We start from the raw sequence: 21,555 nt of genomic DNA on the forward strand, positions 1-21,555 counted from the left end.
TGTCTGCTGTCACATGGGTTCCACCCGCCCCCCCACAACTAGACACAGTACCTCCCCTTTACCTGTCAGTGCCGCGCCTCGGGCCCAGGGGCGAGCAGATTCCTACCTTCCCACAGGACAAAGCAGGGACCTGGCTCTCACCTCATGCCCCGTGCCATCAGCATCATCCAGTCCTTCAATCTGGCTGGAGTAAATGCCCTGAGTTAGGTATTATTTCATTCAGAGCTTTATGTTTATTCACTTAGACGCTGTCTTCACTGAACACGCCTCCGTACCTCGAGGCCTCCCTCCTGGGACCCCACACCTCTGCTGGTCTGGCCTCTCCTGAGAGCAGGCTCAGGGGGCATTTCACACTTATCTCAAATTTTAAGAGATGGTATTTAGTTCACCTCTTTGAACTTATCATTCCACTGTCTTCTGCCTCCTGCTATTGAGAAGCCGCCAGCATTTCCTCATCTCTCCTAACTTGCCTTTTCTCTGATGTTCACCGTTTCACTGCAGTTCAGGTGAGGGCTTCCTTTATCTGCCTTGCTTGGAATGCATTTTGTTCCTAAGTCTGGAAGATAATCAGCCTCTTTGAACACTGCTCATTCCCATAGTCTCCACTTGCATTCTGATCTGTGAAACTTCTGCACTTTCTTTTTCATACTTGTTTATTTCTTTGCTATGTAGTAGAGAACTTGTTCAGCCTTCCAGTTGACTAGTTTTTCTGTTTGGCAGTCACCAACATTTTAACTTGTGCCAGTTTTACATTTCAGTGATTTTTCCTATTTGGAAGTTATCTGGCTCTTTTCAAATGCCTGTCATGATTTCTGACACTGTGTTCCTTATCTGATTATAATCTTTAAAGCCATTTAAATTCTTGGGGAAAGATGCTAATAATCTTTGTTTCTGCTGACCCTCAGGGATGTGTGTGTTTCAGACTGGACTGGATTTTGTGTTGAGTTTATATTCCTGTTGAGACCCAGGTTAACGATGTGTCCACATCCAGAAATTTCTATCTGCTTGTGACAGGCACCATCTACTTAAGCTACCTGGCTTGTAGTTTTCTGGATTGCACAACCCCAGACCCTGGACACACTCCTCACCAGGCTCAGACTCCTCACCCTGTAGCGTCTTTATGCTGGTGGGCTGTTTTTTTCCCTAGTCTGTGCTTTCACTGCAGGGAGCTCTTAGTTCCAACTCGCCAGCTTGCAGCAGACCCAACCTTTATCTGTTGTTAAGATGGAAGACCTGAGAAATGTCGTAAAGGCAGAAGATGCCAAATGGAATTGTAATAAAGTTAGAGGCAACCACCGTCAGAAGTGTCTGGGAGGCATGTCAGCCTCTTTGGGTCGCAAATGATTATACAGAAATGGTTGCCTTCAGCACGTGCAAGCACAGGGCTAGGGATGAAAAGAGGACCTGCTGTGGAAGGTCTAAGAGGTAACAGTAACCATGGATAAGCTAGTATGGATTTAAAGAACACCAAACTGGGACACGTCAATAATACAGTACTCCAAAATCAATTTTGAAGTAGTAGAAGGTATTTTAACACCCAGAAAACACGATGTGCTAATACCTAGTGCGCTGGAAGCTCACCTGAGGCAGAGCCTAACCTCTTCTCGTGCCGGTCCCCGCAGAGCCCATGGGCAGCATGTCGTCCATGGAGGTGAATGTGGACATGCTGGAGCAGATGGATCTGATGGACATCTCTGACCAGGAGGCCCTGGATGTCTTCCTGAATTCTGGTGGAGAGGAGAACACCTTGCTGTCCCCTGTCTCAGGTAGGGGTGAAAAGCCTGCACAGACATAATCCCTCTTACCACCATGATTTCCCTCTGGTCCGGTCAGACACAGTGTGCTAAGTTGTGGCGCTAACGTTCCCCACACAGCCTGGCCTCACAGACGTGGACAAACGACACACTGGCAGTTACAGTCTCAGTGCTTTTCCCCAAATACCTTCAGCAAACAGGGAGCTTTTTAAAATTGCATTTTTATTTTCTCCTCTGTCTCAGAAGTTAATCTGAGTTGGGTTTGTGTGGTTAAGCACTCGATTTTGGGGAGGTGGGAGGTCTCCTGTGTGGCTCCCCACCCCCCCCTTTCAGTAGATGGTATTCGATGCTGGGGGCAAGGCCAAGGCATGTGTTCAGTCCTCAGCTTACATTTTAAAAACTAGTGGCAATCCTGCAGGCACATTCTCTCCATTTAATAACTTACCATAACCTCACATTCATTTAGCAGATCTTGACTGATGCTCCGGCACTATACCTGGCCTCACTGTAAATTTCAGACCATTCCTTCTGGTTGGGTGGGCTTTGAAGCTGTCACCACGGAGAACGTGTGTTTCTTCCATGCTCCGAAAGATGGAAAGGCCAGCCCTTCACAGCACCTGCCTCCTACCGGTGGCCCCACACCACGGGCTCCACGTCCTCAGTCAGGCCTGGGGGCTTCCCCTTGACCTGTGTTTCCAGCAGAGCAGCTCCTTGCCCCCCCTCCCAGGACATGTGTGAGCCCCCAAGGCCTGCGCTCTGCTCCCCTCCCGTGTCAGGAAAGGACGCCCATCATCCGCTGAGGTTTTGGTTCCTGTAAGAGGCTCCACAAGCATTGTTCTCTTAACCTGCATTTCCTTGAAATCAGTTCAGAGGCTGTAAAGAGGTAAACCTAGCTTGTCAAGGAATGAGTCACACCTGCAGAGCTTGCCCTTGGGTCCTGAGCACGGCGTGTCACCAGAGACTGTGGGAAGGGTTCGCGTCTTTCCATCTGGCACAGGTGGCAGAAGGGTCAGCTGGAGCCCCAGGCTACCTCCAGGGGCCACCGAGCTCAGCAACCTTGTACAAATGGTTCCTGCACATCACAGGAACAGAGAACTTACGCCCCCTGGATTCTCTGCAAGTTCAAACTCTCATCCTCGCCAGCAGTGCTGAGATGCAGGACTTCCATGACACGCTGTCCTCTGCTCTCTCCTCCAGGGCCTGAGGCAAGTCCCGGTCAGGATGCAGTCACTCTCCAGGTGCCCACTCCCTCCCAGTCCCCAGCCACACCACCTTCCTCATCCTCACCTGGTACCGACCCGGCCTCCCGGGACCCCAGCGAAGGCGGGGAGTCGCCTGTGGTCCAGTCTGACGAGGAGGGCGTGGAGGTGGACACCGTCCTTGCCACCTTACACACCGACGACAGTGACTCCTAAGCCCGGGCGCCTGCGTGCTGACCGCCTTGGAAGGATGATGCAGCCGTGCACAGAGGCCCGCAGTGAAGGCAGGTGGACTGAGGGGGGGCTCTTGGTTTTTTACACAATTGACAATAATGTGTGAGGCAAGTGCCTGCAAGAACAGCTAACAATAAAGTCTGAGAACTTTAAACACAGCCAGTTTGTACAGAAAGGCTGCTGAGTACACACGTTCTGCAGGTGGGCCAGGGAGCGCAGTGTCCACATCAGCTCGGCGCGGACGAGCAAAGCCCCTTCCAGGTAGGAAATCGTGCCTCCTCTCAGCTCTAACAAAGTTCTGGTTTTCATCTGATCGTTACAAAATGGTCAGGTCCAACAACAGTCTCTAGCTTATTTAATAGCAGAGCACGCCCCTGGGCCCATTCCACACGCCGTTTCACTCCTGACCAGACCCTGGTCCCAGACGGACGTGTTCCCCACCCCGCCACTCACCACTGTCAGAAAAGGAGATTAAAACTCGGTGTTCACTCCACAGGGGATGGACCCTTAGCCCTTTGATCAGAAAAGAGCTGATTTCATTCACTCATCTTCCACAAGACAAACAGGTGTCCAAAAAACTTTGTTTTATTATTAAACCTTGTAGTACAAACCTGAAAAGTAAACAAAAAACTGGCAATAAACAACATGAAAAGTCTTCCCTCCCAAGGGAGGGGGTGCAGAGCAGCGCTAATAAATTAAAACGTCAGACCGTAAGCCGTAGGCAGAAGTTCACTGTCCAAAAGAGGGCCAGTACACAGCAAGGCCATAGAAACCGGACACGCACACTGGAAAACACGACTCTGCTCATGTCACTGTTAAATACGCCAACACAGTTCAGTCTTCGGCAACGACAACCGACAGAGTGTACCACAGGACGCTGCTGACAGCCCCACCGGCGAGCTCAGTGCAACACGGGCAGCTGCGGGATCGGTGAATCCAATTATGAAACAAAGAACAGCTTGTGAAAACAGTTTCCCTTTTTTATTCCACACATACTGTACACACAACCGGAGAAGGGCAACAGCTACTCCATTATTATTTTTTTTGTTGTTGTTCACTGATGTAAGCAGCACTTATAAATGTTACAAGAAAAACCCTGTAAGCATCCAGTCCACCCGATGAAGAAACGGAAGTGTAAGGCTTTTCTTCATCTCGTCCTCGCGCCCTCCCCTCCCCCACCCAGAAAAAGGCTCAAGTATTTGAAACAATTTACAGGCGTATGTACAAAAGGGACGGGTTTTTTTTTTTTTCTTTTTTTTTTCTTTCTTTTTGTTACAACATGAAGAGAAAAAATAGACCAGATGAGCGCAGATGCATTTTCACATTCAAAAAGAACCGCAGACCTCCGAGTGGCTCTAGATGTGATCACCAACGAAACGAATTTAAAAAGAAAAATTAATGCTGACCTGTGAAGGTGTAAAACAACAAACAGGTGAGATGAAGATGGAATGTTAGAAAGATTGCACATCCATGACAAAGAAGCACTTCTGGCTTCACTTTTTTTTTTTTTTCTTAAGGATGCTATTGAAGGGTTTTTTGATAAAGTAGCCAACAGCACCAAAAAAGAACAGAATGGATTTCCTAATGAAATCAGGCACAGGTTTCCCTCACGTGACCCCTCCAAGGCAGGCAGTCTTTTTCTTCTCTTTCTCTTTCTCCTCAAACAGATGCATAGTGAAGTGCTGGTAAAGAGAACCTAGTGGCTCCGACCTCCTCATTTTGCCTATGGTTAGGAAACAACGTCCGCCTTCAGCTGCCATAACCGCCCAAAGAAACAAAATGGGGATGCTCCGGTTTTTAACACTTACAAACTCATCCTGCACATGACAGAAGAAAAGACAGCCAAAGTAAAGCCATTTCAAGTTTTGTGTGTGTGTGTGTGTGTGTGTGTGTGTGTGATGTGTCTTCTATCCCTTTTCCTCTCTAGATAAAAATCTGCTCACATGACTGATGGTTTTAAAATTTGTTCTCCAAACTTCACCCTCTTCAAAAATGGGTTAAAAAGCCTTTTTTCCCCCAACAATTACAAAAAAAATAAAAACAAAAAAACAAACAAACAAAAAAATCAAACAAAAAGGCTTTTGTCAGCCATAAGGGGCGATACAAATTAATACAGCCCCTCCAGGGTTTTAAAACAGTGAATATACGGCAGTTCCAAAAATCTGACTGCAGTATCTAGGTATTCTAAGTACAAAAAAAAGTTCAACAGTTTAATGCTAAAACAAAATTAGTTCTCTAAAACCAGAAGAAAATCTTCTTTAGAGCTAGTGCAAAGACAGCTTGTATCCTACAGCAAGTACTCCAAACTAGAATATAATAATTACAAAATAACGTCTATCCCTCGCCCACGGCGCTGGCGTCTTCAGGAGGATGCGAGCCTGGAGGGCGGCACGTCCACCGTGGCTCTCTTGCGGGGCCCTCTTTTTGGTGTGGGTTTACTGAGACAGTTCTCAATGCTGCCGTTTTTACCAGATACCTTGCCACAGATCTGATTGACCAGGCTGATAATCTGTTCCTGTTTCGGGTTGAAAAGGAAGACACAGAATTAGCAAACGGGAGAGCGCCATCCCCAGGCCATCACCTTCATCAAACAGAGCAGCGGCAGCAGCGGCGCCCAGGGGTTGGGGAGGGCCAGGGTGGCCTGGGGACTGGTTCAGACAACACTTCCTGAGACGGAGGCCCCTAACCAGGCACCTAAATTAAACTTTCCTTCTCTGGGGGAAACCTGCCTTTTCTCATGTGGAATCCAGAGATGCGCACAGAGTCCATTCTTGATGGGCAGCCTCCCACCCCTCCCTTCCCTGGTTCAGGGAGCCCAGGAGCGACCCCCCAGTGGAATTTCTGCAGCCCCATAACCAACACACACTGTGGGACAGGCTGCTGAAGGCCGCACTCCTGTCAAGGTTCCTCATCACCTAAACAACACAGCACACGGCTTCCTGCAGCCGCCCTGTGCACCTCCCGGGGCTTAGAGGCCTCTGGGACCAGTGGGGACGCGGGGTGGGGATCAGCTGGGAAGTGAGGAAAGACTCTCGCACCCTGGGTGGGGATGGGTCTGGGCTGCTGGTTTCTCTGGCTACACTGAAACCCACGTAACCTACTCATGCACATAAACACTCGTCCATAAAATGCTCATTATTCTCTCCTCAACAGAGGGGAAAGAGCAAACGGGACAAGAGAACCATCTATCTGTTGGGCATCAAAAACCCATGTGTAACTGTAACACGACTCAACTTAGAACCATCCAGGTTTACAAGAAACCACAGGGAAGACTATCCAAATGGCATGTGTCCTGACATACATTCCAGAGCACTTGCTTGAGCCAAGGATGGATGGACAGAACAGGAAGCCACTCCTTCATTCAAGCTTGAGGGTCGGCCTAGTCCTGGCCCAGGCTGGGTGCTGCACACCACTTAAATCACTTACAATGCACTTGCTAATAAAGAACGAACAGATGAACTGCTTTCAAGACCAGCTACCTTGCCTAAAGCTACCTTGGCAGCAGGGCTGTGTGGTCAGAGGTCATACGTTTGCCTGTGTGACCAAAAGGCTGGACAGAGGGGACCTGAGTGCTGGGTGCCAGGGCTTAGAACAAGGGCTCTGGTCTCACAAGCTATTTCTGGAATCCAACCCAGAGCTGAAAATTCCCCAGTTAAAATAATAATAATACAGTTCAGCTCAATAGGGAACTGATTTGTGATTTTCATTTACTAAAATAAATTTAGGCCACTGGCAAAGTGGGAGGCGTATAAAAGCCCTTCTCTTCCCTACTCATGAGAACCGATGGTTAAGCCTCAGACCGACAGACCCTACATATGTGATTCTTTCCCAGGATTCTGGGCACATCAAAACACCAAGCTCCAAAATGGGCCGGAGGTGGAAACTAACCCACGTCTTGTCGAGCTTCAGAATCATCTCAGAAGCCCCAGCGCCGCCGGCTGTACCCTGTGAGCTGCCAGAGATGCTCTGAATCAGACATGAGGGTTTATTTTTAACCGTGTTCTGACATTTGCTGTTCAAGTGAAGAAGCAGGGAGGGCAAAGTGGTTACTGCCCTCGCTGAACATGCTCTTTAAAGACAAAGAAAATGCACAGAGATCTATTTCCAGCTTTCCAGTCTTGTAATTTAGCCAAAGGCTTCTTATCAAATCTGACCCCAGCCTGAGCCCCCGAGGGCGCCCCCAGAGCCTCATGAATCAGGCCTGGGCACCTGGCCTGGCTCAGCCTGGGGCTCTGATGTGTGATGGCAGCACAAGGCCACCTTCTATGGGACGCGCCTCCCCGGGGTGGGGGGCAGCGGGGCTGAGGGAGCTGGCAGGTTCTGCCCTCAAGGCAGGGCTCACAGCTGGACAGGAGGGTGGGCCGGGCCAGGCAATAGGGGTCCTGGTAGCCATCTCCCAAGGTGACCCCCAAGAAGGGCTCCAGGTCAGGGCGGAGTAAAAGCTGCAGGGCCATGTGTCCCCAGGGCCACACACTTGTACAGTATCTGAAACCACGATCGCAGGGCAGCCTGGAAGCATGTGGAACACATGAGCCGATAGAGGGGCCACGTGCCAGCCGCTCTGGGGGCAGAGCTCCAGATGCTCCCTGCGGCTGAAGGCAGCACCCGGTCCTTACCCACTCGAGGGTAGAGACCAGCCACACAGATGGCACTTCGCACCTGCCTCTGGGGATGACTAGGTTTCTTAGAAAGGGTGCAGCTGGGACTCACTCGGAAGGTGAAAGCTTTACAAGCAGAAAGAGAAAGACTCTGGCTCTGCCAAGGACCCCGGGTGAAGACAAGGGCCCAGGCTTCCACCCTCTTGGGCTTTGCCTGCAGCTCAGTGAGTTGCTGTGGGCCCCACGGTTCACCACACCCTGAACCAGAGCAACACTCCAGCAGCTGCAGGGAGGGACCCCAATGTGGGCAGAAGCGCACGCACATCATCACGGTGTGTCCCAGACACTCCTGGAGCCCCAGCAGGAAGGTGACTCAGACCGAGTCCTGCGCTCTCCCCCTGGATCTGCCCTGGCCAGAGGGGACAGCACAGCCCCCCAGCAGACAGTGGGGTGCCCACGTGTGAACGCACACTGCTTGTGAACCGCGGGCCGGGGGCGCTGTGGGTGGGTGCGCTAGAACATGAGGAGCGTGAACGAGGATGACAGTCCCCCAGCCTCAGCTGCCGGCCTCTCCAGGCCAGTGCAGCCCCGGCTGACCCTGGTTGCCCCGTCTCGGCCCAAAGAGCCGCTTCCCCACCACGTCAGGCTCCATTGGGCCAGAAGGTGCCCGAAAGCAGGCTGGGTGTGGGGCCACGCGGGTGGGTGGTCACCCCGTGGAGGCACTGACCTCGTCGTAGCGGTACATGAGCTTCAGGCCACGGCAGGACTTCTGCTTCTCCACGTGGCGCAGTGCGCACTCGAGGCAGAAGACCACGTTCTCGTTCTCCTGCACGACCTGTGGGGTGAGACGCAGCGCGGCTGAGGGGCGCGGGGTAGGCGGCAGGTTCTCAAGAGCAGAGCGGGCGAGACCCAGCGCCTGAGCCGGAGGCATCTGTGACCCAGAAACACAGGACGCTGGCACAAAAGCAAGTGAAAGTCACGGGATCACCAAGCAGGAGCTGCGCCCCGGCGGCCTCGGGGGCCCTCTGGCTTCTCTGCACCTTCCTGCTCGAGTCTGAGTGTGGCGGCCAGGGCTGCAGGGGCTGAGGGCTCCTGAGACTATTGGTTCAAAACCTCCCACCGGATAAAAGATGGCAGGATGGTCACATCCTGGATGTTCGTGACAGTGTCTCCTGCTCCTGAGTGGCTCGGTCAGCCCAGCTGGTTGTGCCACCTGGGGAGCCGGCACCTCTGTCCACACTCCAGCTGGCACAGCTCCTGATCCCAGGGACCCGGCTGTGGCTCTGGCCTGAGCTACCACGAGGACACACCAACGTCCAGGGCTGTGTGCGCGGGGCGTCCGCACCCTCTCACCTGTCCCAGTCTCCCTCTGTGTGAACAACGGGGAGACGCTGCCTTAGCACGCCAGGGACAAGAGCATCACAGGCTTTTTCACAAGGACTCTGGGAAAGACCTAAGTTCCTGTCTTTGATGTTTCTAAGCAAAGACAAGAAACCAAGTTGCAAGTACAAGGAAATGACGCTTACTGCCAGAAACACATCACTCAAAGCTGAGAATGAAAGCACACAAAAATACAAAACAGTGAACAGAAATGCACAAATCCCTTAGTTAATAACCTAAGTAATGAAAAGCATGTATAAATAAAACCTCAATTTTTACCCATGAATTCAGGATATGTGCTTTTTAAATAACAGGCTAAGAAATCCTGTTGACCACTCTGAAGGTCAGCTTTCTGAGGGACAGTGCCATCCTTGGAACCCACGGGAAGAGACAAGGGCCACACAAGGTCACAGAAGTCACCCAGGCTCATGGGAAACCTACAATGATGGTTTCCCACGAGCATAACCCCATTCCAATGCAAGACGAACAAACCCAGAACTATGCAGCTTTCATGAGTGATGTTCACAAAACATTTTTAAGATCTGGGGAAATTCTTATGACTTGTTTGTTTTAAAGACAGCATGGTTCTTAATTGTATTTTTTAAAAAGCCTCTGGGAAAACAAAGCTAATAGAAGAAAATACATAAAATGGGACACGTGGTTGTCATGGACTGAATTATTGTCCCCTCCCCAAATGCAGATGTCCTAACCCTCCGTAACTCAGGAGGTCCTGTATTTGGAGCGGGAGCGTCAGAAAGATTATCAGGGAAAATGAGGTTGTAGGGTGGATTCTGGTCCCATATGACTTACATCCTTTCAAAGACAAGAAGAGATTAAGACAGAAGCACGCACAGGAAAGGCCCCATGAGGACCACAGGGAAGTGGATGTCTACATGCCAAGGAGACACACCTCAGCGAGAACCAATCGTGGCGACACCTTGACTCGGGACTCCCAGCCTCTACACCGGTGAGAAAGATGTTTCTCTGTTCACAGCAGCCGTCAGTGACACGGCGGCCCTAGCTAACTACACCACCAGCTACAGAGACCTGTGTCAGGGGCTGCTGCCTGAGCGAGTCGGGAGGTGTGGCTACGTGGTCCGGCTCGGCTGGGCTGGGCTGGGTGCAGGAGTGTGAAGCTCAGCCCCAGGCTGGGTCGGACAAGCCCCTCGTGGAAGATGCAGAGCAACCAAGAGAGAAGGCAGACGGGCTGGAATGCGCTGGCTCCCAACCACGACCAGAGACCGAAAGCTGGGAACGGGAAGTGCTGCTTTAAGCAGACAGACTTCAGAGTCCTCGGGGCAATCAGAGCCATCACGCGGCTGAACAGAAGCTTCAAGAGACCAGGAAAGAGACTGGGGGACCCGCCATCTCCGCAGAGTCAGCCCTCAAGGGAGGACGGGACAGGGACGGAGCACGGCCGGGCGGGGCGGGGTGGGGGCTCACCATGGACAGGTAGCACAGGTGCTGGCACACCTGGCACCTCCTCTCCGAGGTCTCCAGCTGCAGCCACTTCCGAGGCCTCTTCTTGCCGTCGGGCGCGGCGCTGCTGCCGTCGTGGCTGCCGTAGCGCGCGGAGGAGTGGAGGCCGGCCTCGAACAGCTGCCGCCGCTGCCGCAGCTCCGTGTCCCTGCCGGGACACCTGGGGTCAGCAGGCCGAGGGGCCGGGCTCCCCAGGCGGGGACCCGAGTCCAGAGTCAAATGGCCAGACTAGCCCCTAAGCCCCGGCCCCTTGGATGGCCGCACTTTGCCTGCAGTGACGTGGGGCACACGGCCAAGCGCAGAAGAGCCACCACCCGGCAGCCTTCAGCCCCCGGCCGAGCCCCAGGAACGGGAGGCCCGCGATTTCCCACAGAGGAGGGGCCGCCCTAGAACTGTCTCGTGTTACCTGAGCTCGTCCAGAAGGGCTGAGATGGTACTAAGAGTGGGGCCGTTTTCCTTTTTTGCTTCTGCTTGTGCGATCTGGTAGAGTAACTTCTCCATCGAGAATGGCTTAGCTATATGGCGACGCTTCATCTCCTGAAAGAGGCAGTCACATCCCTTCAGGGCAGGTTTTCATTTCTAGGCAGCTATCAGAGTTTCCTTTACTGGGGAGGGGGTGCTATCAGAATTTTCAAATTCTGAATTCCATTTGGATGAAAAGCAATGCAAAAAAGGAGAAAGACGGCAGACCCCAGGTGCTCCGCCAGCCCAAGGCAGGGTTCGCCTTTAACACCTCTGCAGCAACGGCCCAGGACTGAGCAAGAGAACTCAGCAACCTACAGGAGGCTAACAAGCCTCAAACCACTCTCCCTCCCCAGAAAAACTCCTCAGCCACGTCCGGGTTCCCAGACTCGGTCTGAAATCAAAGCAGTATCTACAAACAAGACTCCCACCAGGGGATGCAAGGACGCGTGCGGAGCGGCCACCCGCCTACCTTGGCCGTCTCGAAGCCCATGCTCGTCCACTGCGTGGTGGCGAAGTGCACAGTCTCGGAGACGCTGTAGCCGCAGCAGACTTTGGACACGAAGGATCCCGGGAAACAGACCACAAACTGGCCGCTCTGCTGCACCGTCCTGTGCACCTTGACTCCCTCCCTGCACAGCACCTCCGGGGAGATCTGTGGAGACGCGGGGCTGAGCCGCCTGCCGCCGCCGCGCCTTCTCTGAGGACCGCCCGCGGCAGCGGCCAACAGCCCAGCACACCGGGCCTCCGGACGGGTGTCGGGGCTCAAGCCTGCTCCCCACACAGAGTATGTCCTGTATCACAGATTCTCTGTTTCTCTCTTAGAAAATCAGAGAGACGTGTTTCCTAAGTGGAGGAAGAGGAAGTTCTAAACTGACACGGGCTTAGGAGCAAAGCCTCAGATAAGGGCGCGGCCGCGGTGATCATGGGACCCTCACAAGCAGAGCCCTGGGTCCCCACCGCACGGCCAGGGTGGACGGGGATCGGTGCACCCCACACAGGGGCTCAAGAGAGAGAGGAGACCCCGAAAGGGGCCACAGAGGCCAGAGAAGACTTGAGATTAGGCTGTCAGAACACAACTCAGGCTAAGAGATCCCCCAGGACTCAACAGGCTCTCAGAACCGGGCCAGCCGCCTCTGTGCTCAGCCCTCAGTGATCCTGCCCAGCCGTCCAGGTGCCCAGCCCGACCCCAGTCACCATTTACAAAACGACCAGGCCCTGAAACAGAGTCAAAGGGCCCTACGCGCAGCGGCCCCATGTCTTGGGCAATGAGAGGAACATGCTTTAGTTGGGTTTCCATAAAAGAGGAGTTTTGTTTATGATGGCTCCCTGGATTGGTTGTTCACGGTCCTCTGGCTCTGCGGGGCAGGTCAGCCCAGGGGATAAGGAAATAAAACCACCACGTGGGCCCCTACCATGACGTTGCTCTCGAGCATCTGCAGGCCGGGGGTGCCGTTGGCTTGCAGCAGAGTGTGCACCACGTCCTCCAGCTTGTTCTCCTCCTCAGCAGGAATGCAATACCTGGGCAGTTTGGAATCAGGGCAGAGGCGTTGACAAGGCCCCTCCCCAGGGAGCCCGTCCTCCACGCTCCCTCAGAGAGAGGGGCTGACGGCAGCCTGGAAACTGGCCTCGGGTGCAGGAGGGGAGGTGGGCGCGTGCCCAGGGGCCCCAGGTCTCTCTGGGCAGCGCTGCCACTTGCACCCCGCGGCCAACCTGTGGCCGCTGCAGCTGACGAGCACGCCCACCTGCATGCGGATCTGACCTACGCTTGAGCCAAGCAGCCTTCAGACCAAAATCAGACGTTTAAAAGCCCTAAAATCAGATCCAGACACGTCCACAGACTCAACAGCCGCTCGTGAGCCTCCCAAGCGGGGACTTATTGCTGGCCTGGCACCTGACACTTCCCTCCAGCAGACAGAGGACGGGGTGGGACCAGGACTCAGCGTGGAATCCACACCGCAAAGGTCTGTGTCGGGCGAAGGGAGTGGCCACACAGGGTGGGGCTCGGACAACACAGAACCCCCGCTAACTGGGGCCAAGGAGCCCAGGGGAGGCGGTGGGAGAAGACGCGGCCTGAACTCAGCCCAAAGAACCAGGACCCTCAGTGCGAGCTGGGGAGCAGGAGGATCCGCAGGGACACACCCGTCGCCTACGCTCCCGAGACGCCGGTGGCAGTGGTCCGCACACAGGCAGGCTCCTCCTGGCCCCCTTCTCTGGGACTCCCAGCCCTGCAGTCCACAGGCTAGAGTGGACACCCGACCACCCCCCGCCCTCCCCGCAGCTACATGAGGGCCTTCAGGCTGCCCGTCCCCACCTCCCCCAGGCCGGGCGGGGAGGGCATCTCTGATGAGCGGTCCACGGGGCGGGGGTCCTGACTACTTGCTGCTGAGAACCTAGTCAAGGTTCTTTGAGAGGCTTGTTGTCTCAATGCCAACATATTCTTTGCTGATTTGTGACTTAAGTCCCGAGTTTCTAACCTCAATCACACGTTTTAAGGAAACCTACACTGTGAGGTCCTCTGATCCTTTCCGGCAGCCTCTCCCTGCAGCAGAGAGGTCCCAGGGGCCAGTCTCCCAACAGCCCAGAGCTGTCTCACTCAAGTGCCCAGGCCGTGGTCTCTCACCCCGTCACCCTGCAGGACCAAGGCCACGTGGCTCCCTTTTCCAATGAGGGACCAGGGTCTGGCTCTTGTGGGGAACACGGCGGTGGGCTCAGCGGGGGGACCACACACCCCCAGAGTCCATGTGGCCAGCTCCCGACCCTCCATGCTGTCTGAGACCCTGGCCCCACCACGGGAGACCAAGCAGAGGGCCCACCTGGTCCAACACTGATGGCCCGCTGCCCCGAGGTGGCCCAAAGGCAGGGGGAGCTGTGATCAGACTGTTGCCGACACTGGCTCCTTGGAGTGACAACGCCGGCTCTAGGACTTTAATAAAGGAGCTAATCACCCCATTAGGTCAATAAACTGAGTAAGTGTGGGATGGATGTGATGCCGGTAGCCCATAAACGACAAGACATCTGATTATTTGCAGTAATTTCCCATCTGCCGCCGTCAACAAAGGAGCTGAAGAGCCAGCTCGGAGTGGGACTGGGGAGCCTGACAGTGAAGGATCACGCCAGGGAACCAGACCAACTCCTACATCCCCCATGGCAGAACTCCACCTCCGTGAGACCACTCTCTGTGCAGAGGGTGGGCTGGGAGACGCTGAAAACACCCGCTCACGTGAGGCCGTGGAAAGCACAATTCACACAAGGCTGAGGAGGTGGCCAGTGACACGGCCACCATTCCTGGTCAGCTTCTTGTTTCTGACGCTAGAATGAAACGAACTCCTGGCCGTCAACAACACCGGGGGGAAAACTTCAAAGAGGAAAAGGCCTGTGTTAGCAGGCAACTGGAAAAGACGATGAAGGATGCTTGACCTTGCTCATCACCGGAGCAAATTAAAACATTCTCCACCAGCTCGACTTCCAATTGCGCTCCTCAGACTCGGACAGGGAACACAGGATAACCTCGCACAAGTCCGTCTGCCATCAGCGAGTGAGAGGAGGCGGCCTCAGCCGGCATACTCACCAAATGCAGTCAGCACCCGTGTGTAAGTAGTCAATGTAAGGGAGGTGGTTTTGGTCTCGAGACCAGCATGAGGTAGAAAAGACCATGCCGATATTCAGCCAGGGAATTGTCACTCCTGGAACAGAGGGGACAGGCAAGGACGGAGAGCCATGTGTCAGGGTGACAGCAACAGACATCGCATCATGTTCCCCAGCAAGAAAAAGGAAGAAATGGGACTCAAACCAGACGAAACTCAATGAGAAAGTACTCGCTCTTTCCTGCTTCTTATACAGGAACCAAGATCACAGACACAGTTACACAACAGTAGTGAGAAAACACCGTAACTAGTGACTGAGGCAGAAAGGAACATGCCCACGATGGTGGCCAGCGGGGCCTCAGGCTCAGGACACAGGTGCCCGCCCGGACGCCTGCTGTCGGGACACGGGAAGCAGGACCCGTGTCTGGAGCAGCCCCTCCTCCAGGGGCCCAGCCGCACAACACCAGGATGCCTGGTCTCCCTCCTACCCGTGTGAGGCAGTAGCCCCAGGGAGTCAGAAGGTCAGCTCTGAAAATGCCCAGGTGGAAAGCGGACCACATGAAGTGTCCCCCAGCTTCCAGCTGTGTGATTTGATTTACCTTTCCACGTTTTTCGTGACTCCAACCATGACCTTGACTCCTCTCCCTTCTCGAACAATCCCTGTGTTCTCTGCACACGGTCCCCACCCCTCCAACCCGTGGCAGGCTTACCAGGCACAGCACCGAGGTGACGCAGGATGGAGCCTGTGTTATTGGGGAGGACGGTCAGGTTCCACCCGTGTCTGCGGGGGACAGCACAGGGGTGTCATGGACGGGTGCGGAGAGACGCCGTCCAGCCCTCAGGACCCGGGCAGGAGCGTCCGACGTTACCTTGAAAACGGTTCTGACTTTCCCACTGGGAAGCCACTGCCGTGGGTGTTGGTGTCCACCTTGCCGCAGTGCACGGCCACATGGCAGTCCTTCTCCTCCACGAGCCTCCAGTACTCTTGCTGCGGGGAGAGGGGGCCGTCAGCACCGAGCTGCCTGGGGCTGCAGAGCCCCGCCTCACCCCGCGACCAAGGGGCCGTGGCCTGCCAGGCGGCCGGGGCTGCAGGCAGTAATCGCACGCCCAGGGTCCCAGGGCCAGGTCCACGACCGATAAATGGATAAACACAGGGTACGGTGTCAGCCGAACATGCCTCGGCCTCAGAGAGCGAAGTTCTGACACGCGACAACACATGAATCCTGAGGACATGACGCTAAGTGGAGGAGCCAGTCTTAGAAGGACAAGTACTGATTCCATTCCCGTGAGGCACTGGGGACAAAGTCGGAGAGAAAAAGAGAACAGAGGGGCTATGGGGGGCTCAGTGATTCACAGGAGCCGACTTCCAGTCTGGGAGGATGGACGAGTTCTGCAGGTGAGTGGTGGGATCGGTCATACAAGGACGTGAAAAGGACTTTGGTGCCACTACACTGCACCTAAAAATGGCTCAAGTGGTAAATGTCACACATACGCCACCATAATTAAGGATCACTTCTGTGAAAGGGAGAGAAAGCGACCCAGGAAGGAAGGTAAAGACGCCCCCCACCTACTGCAGGGGTGGTCACAGTGCCCCCAGATGGGTGTCTGGGCAGACACACTAGCTCAGCCCCCAAGGGAAGTGACCACCCTGCCCCCCAGGCTGGGACCCCAGCCACTGAAACGGACGAGGGAAGGGTGGCCACGACCTGAGCTGCAGGGCAAACGCGGTCGGGACAGGCTCTGCTAATAGGGAAGAACGTTCGGTTCTGTCTTCAGCCATCAGTGCAGAAGCTCAGCAACGCCCTCCCCCGCGCCTCAGCCAAGCCCCCTTCCTGAAGCCTCTCCGGTGGGCACCCGGGGTCAGCCCCCACCCCGCTGCATGTGCGGCCGCTACAGGCAGGGGTCAGCCTGGGGGCAGCCAGAGGCCCTCCCCAGGAAGAAACTGGACAGCATTAAACGCTCAGGGTCCCCAAGGGCCAGAGACGGGCCCAGGCCAGTCAGGTCAGCCGTCTGCTGGGATTCACAGCCACTTGCGCTGAGTGAAAAAGATAGTGGGGGAGGAAGGGGACCGTCCACTACTTGGGGGCCCCTTCGGCTGATGACCACCGGCCCAACAGGGGGCTCCAGCCCCCTTTGTAGGATCCACAAGTTAGCCAGACAGACTAAAAGTTCAAATTTTAGCACATCTTCCTTTTGTGCTTAAATATTATACAACGATTAATATTAAAGCAAAACCAAGCCTCTCAGGGAGGGAGGTCCGAGAGGGAGGGGACATGTGTATGCCTATGGTGACTCACGTATGGCAGAGACCAACGCAACACTGTAAAGCAAGTACCCTCCAATTAAGAAACAAAACACCCCAGAACCCTCAGAATTAATTTCCCAGCAGGAGTCAATGGACAGTAACAACCTTCCACCTTCGGGGACTCGGACAAGACCAATGTTGTAAAGCAAAGGCCTCTTTCTCCAGCTCAGATGTCCACCCCCAGGAGTCATGTTCCTCTCCTCTGATGCTTCTCCCAAAACTAGCACGAGCCCTCCAGAAGCCACTGTGACGGCCACACGTGTCCCAGAGTCAGGACCCATTGGCACTGTGGTTGATGGAACGTGGCTCTGGCGGGGCCAAAGGTAGGGCTGAGCGTCAGGCCACTGTGTGGTCTTCACAGATACAGCCCGAGTACAAAACTGGGACCTAGACGGAATGACAACCATGCCAAAATCAAATACTGAATTCATCAAAGACCGAAACCAGGCCCAAGCACCAGGCCGGGGCCTCCTGGACTTCCGATGGCCACCATCAGAGGTGGGGCAGCACGCGGCATGGACACGGGGGCACCGGGCGCCCTAGGGACACAGACCGTCCCGGAGCCCACCCCTAGGATGCCTGGTCACATCAGGGCCTAGGCCTGCTGCATTCAGCACCTGCTGTCAGCCTAAAGCCAGGGCTGCAGTCCACGCCAGCTGCTGCTCCTCCAGCATGCCCTGAACCCGGAAGAGTCAGGCCTCGCCCCCGGACAGGCCCACCTACGTCAGCACCTGGGAGCCCCCAGGGGAAAGACCCGGGCTCTGTCCTCCTCCCCGGAGCCCCCTCCGCCAACTGGCCGGGGCACAGCCCCGCTCGCCTTCCCAGCCTCACACACCTCAGCACAGGGTTGGCAGAAGCACAAAAATGGCAGCCTGCCAATCCCATTAAATGAAAAATAGGAGAGAAGAAAAAGCACAACCGTGGTTTCAAGGGATTCCAAACATTCTCTTGCATTAACAGGCACCTGGAGGACGGGGTGAGAAGGGGTGAGAGGCAGCCAGCGGGGCAGGGGGCCTGCCTGGGGTGCTCCCCCAGCTGCGGCCACGGCTCCAGGGAAGTCAGGGAGGACCCGGGAGACGCACTCGCTCCATTGCATCCTTTCTGACCCAGAACAAATTCAGGTCAACCTGAGCTGAAACTTCTGGAAGCACCTGGGATCCAGAGGATGGACTCAGGACCCTCCGCCTGCCTCCAGGGGGCCGAGGCCCGGGGCTCCATCCCAGCTCTGGGCAGAGAGAGAACAGCCTGGCTCACTCACCTCGATTTCAGCTGGTGCGGGCTCCTTGCTGAAGCACATGTTCATGATATTTCTTGCTGTTCGGTAAAAAGTCGTTAAAGAAACAGACCTTCCCTGGAAAGAAAACAAAAATAAGAGTCAAGCTTGAGAAACAAAGCGGTACCAGGAGCCCAAAGCAGGATCACCCCGTCAGGAGCCCCTATGTGGCGTGGCCCTGTGACGAGGGGCCAGGCCATGGCCCCAGCTGACACAAACAGAGAAGCTGGGACCACATTCCCTGAGAAGGACCCTCAGTGTGGACAAAGGAGGTGGCACACCCCCGACCACCACAGCCCCGGCGAGAGCCCCTGCAAGCTGGCAGGACAAGCTGCCCCAGGAGCCCCAGTTAAGAGCCACTTCCCTGCAGCAATGGGGACAACGTGGAGACGGGAGGAGAAAGGCTGTGGTCAGCAGACAGGCCAACAACATCCAGACAGACACAGGCTGGAACTCGGGACTGGAGACCGGAGAGAAACCTGGGGCACCTCTGACACCCACCCTGAGGGTCCTCACGTGAGAACCAGCTAGACAAGCAGCCTGGCCTCGGGGACCTGCAGGGGCCAGAGGGGTCCAGTCCTCCTCCTGCCAGGGGAGCCCCCGTCCCGCATGCCCCCCGGGAGGGCCCGCAGGGTCTTCAGATTGCCTAACCCGCCCACCTCCGCCACCCTGTCCCCGGAATGTTCTCACTAGGATAAACGGTGGCCACGTCCTACAGGCAAGCCCTCCACTCCTCCCTGACCAGGTACGCTCTCACCCCTTGACTGTGGAGTACTTATTGAGCACCTACTGTATACCAGGCCTAGATTGAGGGGCTGCAGATGGAGCAGTGCTCAAAACACACTGTCTCTGCCCTCGAGGCGCTTTCAGGCTGCCTGGGGAACGTGGCCTCGCACAAAACGGAGCTGGGACATGGCACCAAGTGTGATGAGCCAGAGGCAGGGGGCAGGGCCCCTACGAGCCCCATGAACAGAGCTGCCTCTGGAGGGACAGTGGGAGCAGTCAGCTCACAGACTCTGCTCATCTCATTGCCAGCTCTGTAGCTGAGGCTCCCGACAGACAGAGAAACCACTGCACAAGTGCAAAGTTCTCACCTGCCGCTCCTCACAAGATAAAATTGGAACCACTAGGAAGAACCTGATTTTGTATCAACTAAAGCGGGGTGCCTGTAATTCAACATGACACCCAGCACCCAACAGTCAACCCCCAGATGCTGAGGGGGCACAGAACCCAGAGGCGTGAGCTCCCGGCCGGCCCTCGGTGCACACAGCTGTCACGGCCACCAGCCTGCAGCCACATCTTTGCAGACCCAACCTTCCCTGGGTCCAGTCACAGGGAAAGCTCCAGGCAAGCAGGCATCTCTCCCCAGAAAGGAGGTGGGACGCCAACCGAGGCAAGGACAGAGAGGCAGGGGGAGGCCGGAGGGGATCTCTGAGCGCAGACTCAGGGGGAAGGGGCCCGACTTAGGGCAGAAGCACAGACACCCAACACCGCATGTTTCCTCACCGCGGCCAGGCTCACGCGGATGGGCACGGCCACCAAGACCTCCGCAGGGGCCCTGCTCTCCTGGAGCCTGCGGAACTGATCGAGGCTGGGGGTCCTGTGCCCCCTCCCAGCCTGGGCCCCAATCACCCTGGAGGGCCAGGGAGGGGGGAGCCCAGCCTCTGTGGACAGAGCCAGGCTGCCAAGCAGGGAGACCCCGGGACACCACCTTGATCCCTGGAGAAGGGGGTCTTGGAATGGCTGGGTAGGTACACAGCGTGGGCAGAAGCAGGGACCTGCCCACCCCTGTCCTCTCCCGCCCTCTCCCCAGGAGACCCGTGATGACAGACAGGCACCAGCATAGCCCTGCCGAGCTGTGTGGGGTGTGATCGGGAGCGGTGGAGGGCCAGGTCCCTGTGAGTATGAGAAGCCCTAGCCCCGGCCTCTGGAAAGAGGAGTTGTGCCTCCCGGGTTGCGTCCCTGGCATGCGGGCACACGTGTACAAAAACACACATTTAATGAAGCCCGATTCCCAGGTGGCACAGTGGTAAAGAACCCGCCTGCCAATGCAGGAGATGTAAGAGACTCAGGTTTGATCCCTGGGTCAGGAAGATCCGAGCAAGGCAACCCACTCCAGTATTCCTGCCTGGAGAATCCCATGGACAGAGGAGCCTGGAAGGCTACAGTCCATGGTGTTGCACAAAGTCAGGCACGACTGAAGCGACTTAGCACCACGCCAAGGCCAGAGCTAGGTGCCCAGGGGCCTGGTCCAGACACTCATTCTGTCCCAGACTGCAGACAGCTCTCTCTACAAGGGACGTGACCAGCGCCGGTGGTCAGGGGTCTCGAGGGTCCCACGGCCCACAATGTGCACGCGAGGCCACACGGCAGGCCCGCGGGCCCTACCTTGTATATACACTTGTGGAAGTCGCTGAGGATGCCCTTCTCCTCCTCCTCCTCCTTCACCACCTCCTTTTCCTGAGCAAAGAGTCGCCGCCGGCCCGTCTTGAGCTGTGCGGGGCCCACCTCCTTCAGCTTGCTGCGGAAGCCGTTCCTGTGGGCCACACCGTTGATGAGCCCGTTCTTGGGCTCGAAGCGGGGCAGGGGGTGGAAGCGGTGGTAGTCCTGCTCCGTGTGGCCCTCCAGGGGCCCCTTGCGCCGCTCCAGGCTCTCCTTCTCCATCAGCACCTCCTTCTCCAGGCGCCGGTGCTCCTCGGGGGACAGGGAGTCGTAGGAGAGCAGGTACTGGCAGTAGGCCTCCTGGAGCTTGGCCAGCCGGTCCTGGGCGGTTCTGGGGATGCGCAGCATGTCTGCGAGTTTGTTCCATTTTTTGAGGTCCGTCACCTGCTGCATGCCGCCCATCTCATTAATCAGCCGGAAAAAGCAGGCCAGGTCGAGCTCACAGCCTCCTGGGACGGCGAGGGGAGAAAACATAGTGACAGTGGGTGAAATGGGCTCTGAACAAGACCGCCTTCCATCACCTGAGAGTCCATAGGCACCCAGTGCCCACCACGTGCCAGGGAGACCATCAGGCCAGGGGTCAGAGCGGCAAACAGGGCCACTCAGTCTATAGAGACCATCTTAGCACTAGGATGGTAAATGGACCAGGACAGGCTGAGGAGCGACCGACTCAGGAGGGTGGTCTGGGCAGGGAGCCCCAAGGAGGGGGCACTTAGGCAGAGGCCTGAAAGGAAGGAGAGTCGGTCCCCGGGGACGGAGAGCCCAGCATGGCTGGAGCAGGGGCAAGGGGCATGCCCCCTCACGCCCCCGGAGGCGGGGGACAAGTCAAGAAGCAGGGTTTC

General features: G+C 55.9%; 2 protein-coding genes across 44 annotated transcripts in view; one reads left to right on the plus strand and one right to left on the minus strand.

The window, feature by feature from the left end:
• DTNBP1 (dystrobrevin binding protein 1) overlaps nucleotides 1-3,345 on the plus strand; it is a 99,337-nt gene extending 95,992 nt beyond the window's left edge. For all 3 annotated transcript variants that reach the window (XM_081518223.1, XM_081518226.1, XM_081518224.1), the window contains 2 exons: nucleotides 1,623-1,766; nucleotides 2,952-3,345. In XM_081518223.1, the coding sequence (XP_081374349.1) occupies nucleotides 1,623-1,766; nucleotides 2,952-3,169 (362 nt within the window). In that variant the 3' untranslated portion in view covers nucleotides 3,170-3,345. The remainder of the gene's footprint in view (nucleotides 1-1,622; nucleotides 1,767-2,951) is intronic.
• A 406-nt stretch (nucleotides 3,346-3,751) lies between these two features.
• The window catches only part of JARID2 (jumonji and AT-rich interaction domain containing 2), a 258,888-nt gene continuing 241,084 nt past the window's right edge, over nucleotides 3,752-21,555 (minus strand). For 24 of the 41 annotated variants that reach the window (XM_081518181.1, XM_081518197.1, XM_081518206.1 and 21 more), the window contains 11 exons: nucleotides 20,660-21,162; nucleotides 18,257-18,349; nucleotides 15,563-15,681; nucleotides 15,404-15,474; nucleotides 14,678-14,792; nucleotides 12,522-12,627; nucleotides 11,579-11,761; nucleotides 11,051-11,181; nucleotides 10,609-10,792; nucleotides 8,513-8,620; nucleotides 3,752-5,702 (listed from right to left, as the gene is read on the minus strand). In XM_081518181.1, the coding sequence (XP_081374307.1) occupies nucleotides 5,550-5,702; nucleotides 8,513-8,620; nucleotides 10,609-10,792; nucleotides 11,051-11,181; nucleotides 11,579-11,761; nucleotides 12,522-12,627; nucleotides 14,678-14,792; nucleotides 15,404-15,474; nucleotides 15,563-15,681; nucleotides 18,257-18,349; nucleotides 20,660-21,162 (1,766 nt within the window). In that variant the 3' untranslated portion in view covers nucleotides 3,752-5,549. Of the gene's footprint in view, nucleotides 5,703-8,508; nucleotides 8,621-10,608; nucleotides 10,793-11,050; nucleotides 11,182-11,578; nucleotides 11,762-12,521; nucleotides 12,628-14,677; nucleotides 14,793-15,403; nucleotides 15,475-15,562; nucleotides 15,682-18,256; nucleotides 18,350-20,659; nucleotides 21,163-21,555 lie in introns of all 41 variants that reach the window. The other 17 variants (XM_081518213.1, XM_081518222.1, XM_081518189.1 and 14 more) reach the window with 1 other exon arrangement.

Source organism: Giraffa tippelskirchi, chromosome 8 (genome assembly GCF_054371585.1).
Source record: "Giraffa tippelskirchi isolate mGirTip1 chromosome 8, T2T-mGirTip1v1.2.pri, whole genome shotgun sequence".
NCBI classification, from domain to species: Eukaryota; Metazoa; Chordata; class Mammalia; order Artiodactyla; family Giraffidae; genus Giraffa; species Giraffa tippelskirchi.